General features: G+C 32.3%; 1 protein-coding gene across 2 annotated transcripts in view; it reads right to left on the bottom strand.

Moving 5' to 3' along the window:
- Positions 1-1,034: 1,034 nt before the first annotated feature.
- Positions 1,035-1,178, bottom strand: part of LOC124011497 (glutamine amidotransferase-like class 1 domain-containing protein 3, mitochondrial) — a 3,112-nt gene continuing 2,968 nt past the window's right edge. For both annotated transcript variants that reach the window (XM_046324928.1, XM_046324929.1), the window contains one exon: positions 1,035-1,178. This exon is cut by the window's right edge and continues 66 nt beyond it. In XM_046324928.1, the coding sequence (XP_046180884.1) occupies positions 1,050-1,178 (129 nt within the window). In that variant the 3' untranslated portion in view covers positions 1,035-1,049.

Here is a 1,178-nt window from a genome sequence, read left to right as displayed (position 1 = left end):
AAGGAGAGATGATATAGTAACAGAGATATAGAATAAAGGAGAGATGATATAGTAACAGAGATATAGAATAAAGGAGAGATGATATAGTAACAGAGATATAGAATAAAGGATATATGATATAGAATAAAGGAGAGATGATATAGAATAAAGGAGAGATGATATAGTAACAGAGATATAGAATAAAGGAGAGATGATATAGTAACAGAGATATAGAATAAAGGAGAGATGATATAGAATAAAGGAGAGATGATATAGTAACAGAGATATAGAATAAAGGAGAGATGATATAGAATAAAGGAGAGATGATATAGTAACAGAGATATAGAATAAAGGAGAGATGATATAGAATAAAGAGATATAGAATAAACAGAGATATAGAATAAAGGAGAGATGATATAGTAACAGAGATATAGAATAAAGGAGAGATGATATAGTAACAGAGATATAGAATAAAGGAGAGATGATAACAGAGATAGAATAAAGGAGAGATGATATAGTAACAGAGATATAGAATAAAGGAGAGATGATATAGTAACAGAGATATAGAATAAAGGAGAGATGATAGTAACAGAGATATAGAATAAAGGAGAGATGATCTAGCATAAAGGAGAGATGATATAGTAACAGAGATATAGAATAAAGGAGAGATGATATAGAATAAAGGAGAGATGATATAGTAACAGAGATATAGAATAAAGGAGAGATGATATAGTAACAGAGATATAGAATAAAGGAGAGATGATATAGTAACAGAGATATAGAATAAAGGAGAGATGATATAGATTAAAGGAGAGATGATATAGTAACAGAGATATAGAATAAAGGAGAGATGATATAGTAACAGAGATATAGAATAAAGGAGAGATGATATAGTAACAGAGATATAGAATAAAGGAGAGATGATATAGTAACAGAGATATAGAATAAAGGAGAGATGATATAGTAACAGAGATATAGAATAAAGGAGAGATGATAAAGTGTTTACTGATAAAAGATAATGACAGGACCGTGTTAGTCAGTACCAGTATCATATTATCAATGTGCTGGTGCTAGATGAAGGAGTAATGCTCACCTGGGATAACGAGGGCGTCGAAGGCGGTGATCTCTAGCTTGGCAAGGTCAGACACATCGCCGCGGGCGATTCGAGCACTCTCCTCCAGGACGTTGCGTTTCTCAGC

The sequence above is a fragment of the Oncorhynchus gorbuscha genome, linkage group LG23, assembly GCF_021184085.1.
Source record: "Oncorhynchus gorbuscha isolate QuinsamMale2020 ecotype Even-year linkage group LG23, OgorEven_v1.0, whole genome shotgun sequence".
In the NCBI taxonomy this organism is placed as follows: Eukaryota; Metazoa; Chordata; class Actinopteri; order Salmoniformes; family Salmonidae; genus Oncorhynchus; species Oncorhynchus gorbuscha.
Note: the sequence above shows the minus strand (reverse complement) of the source record. Positions and strands in the feature narration are given on the sequence as shown.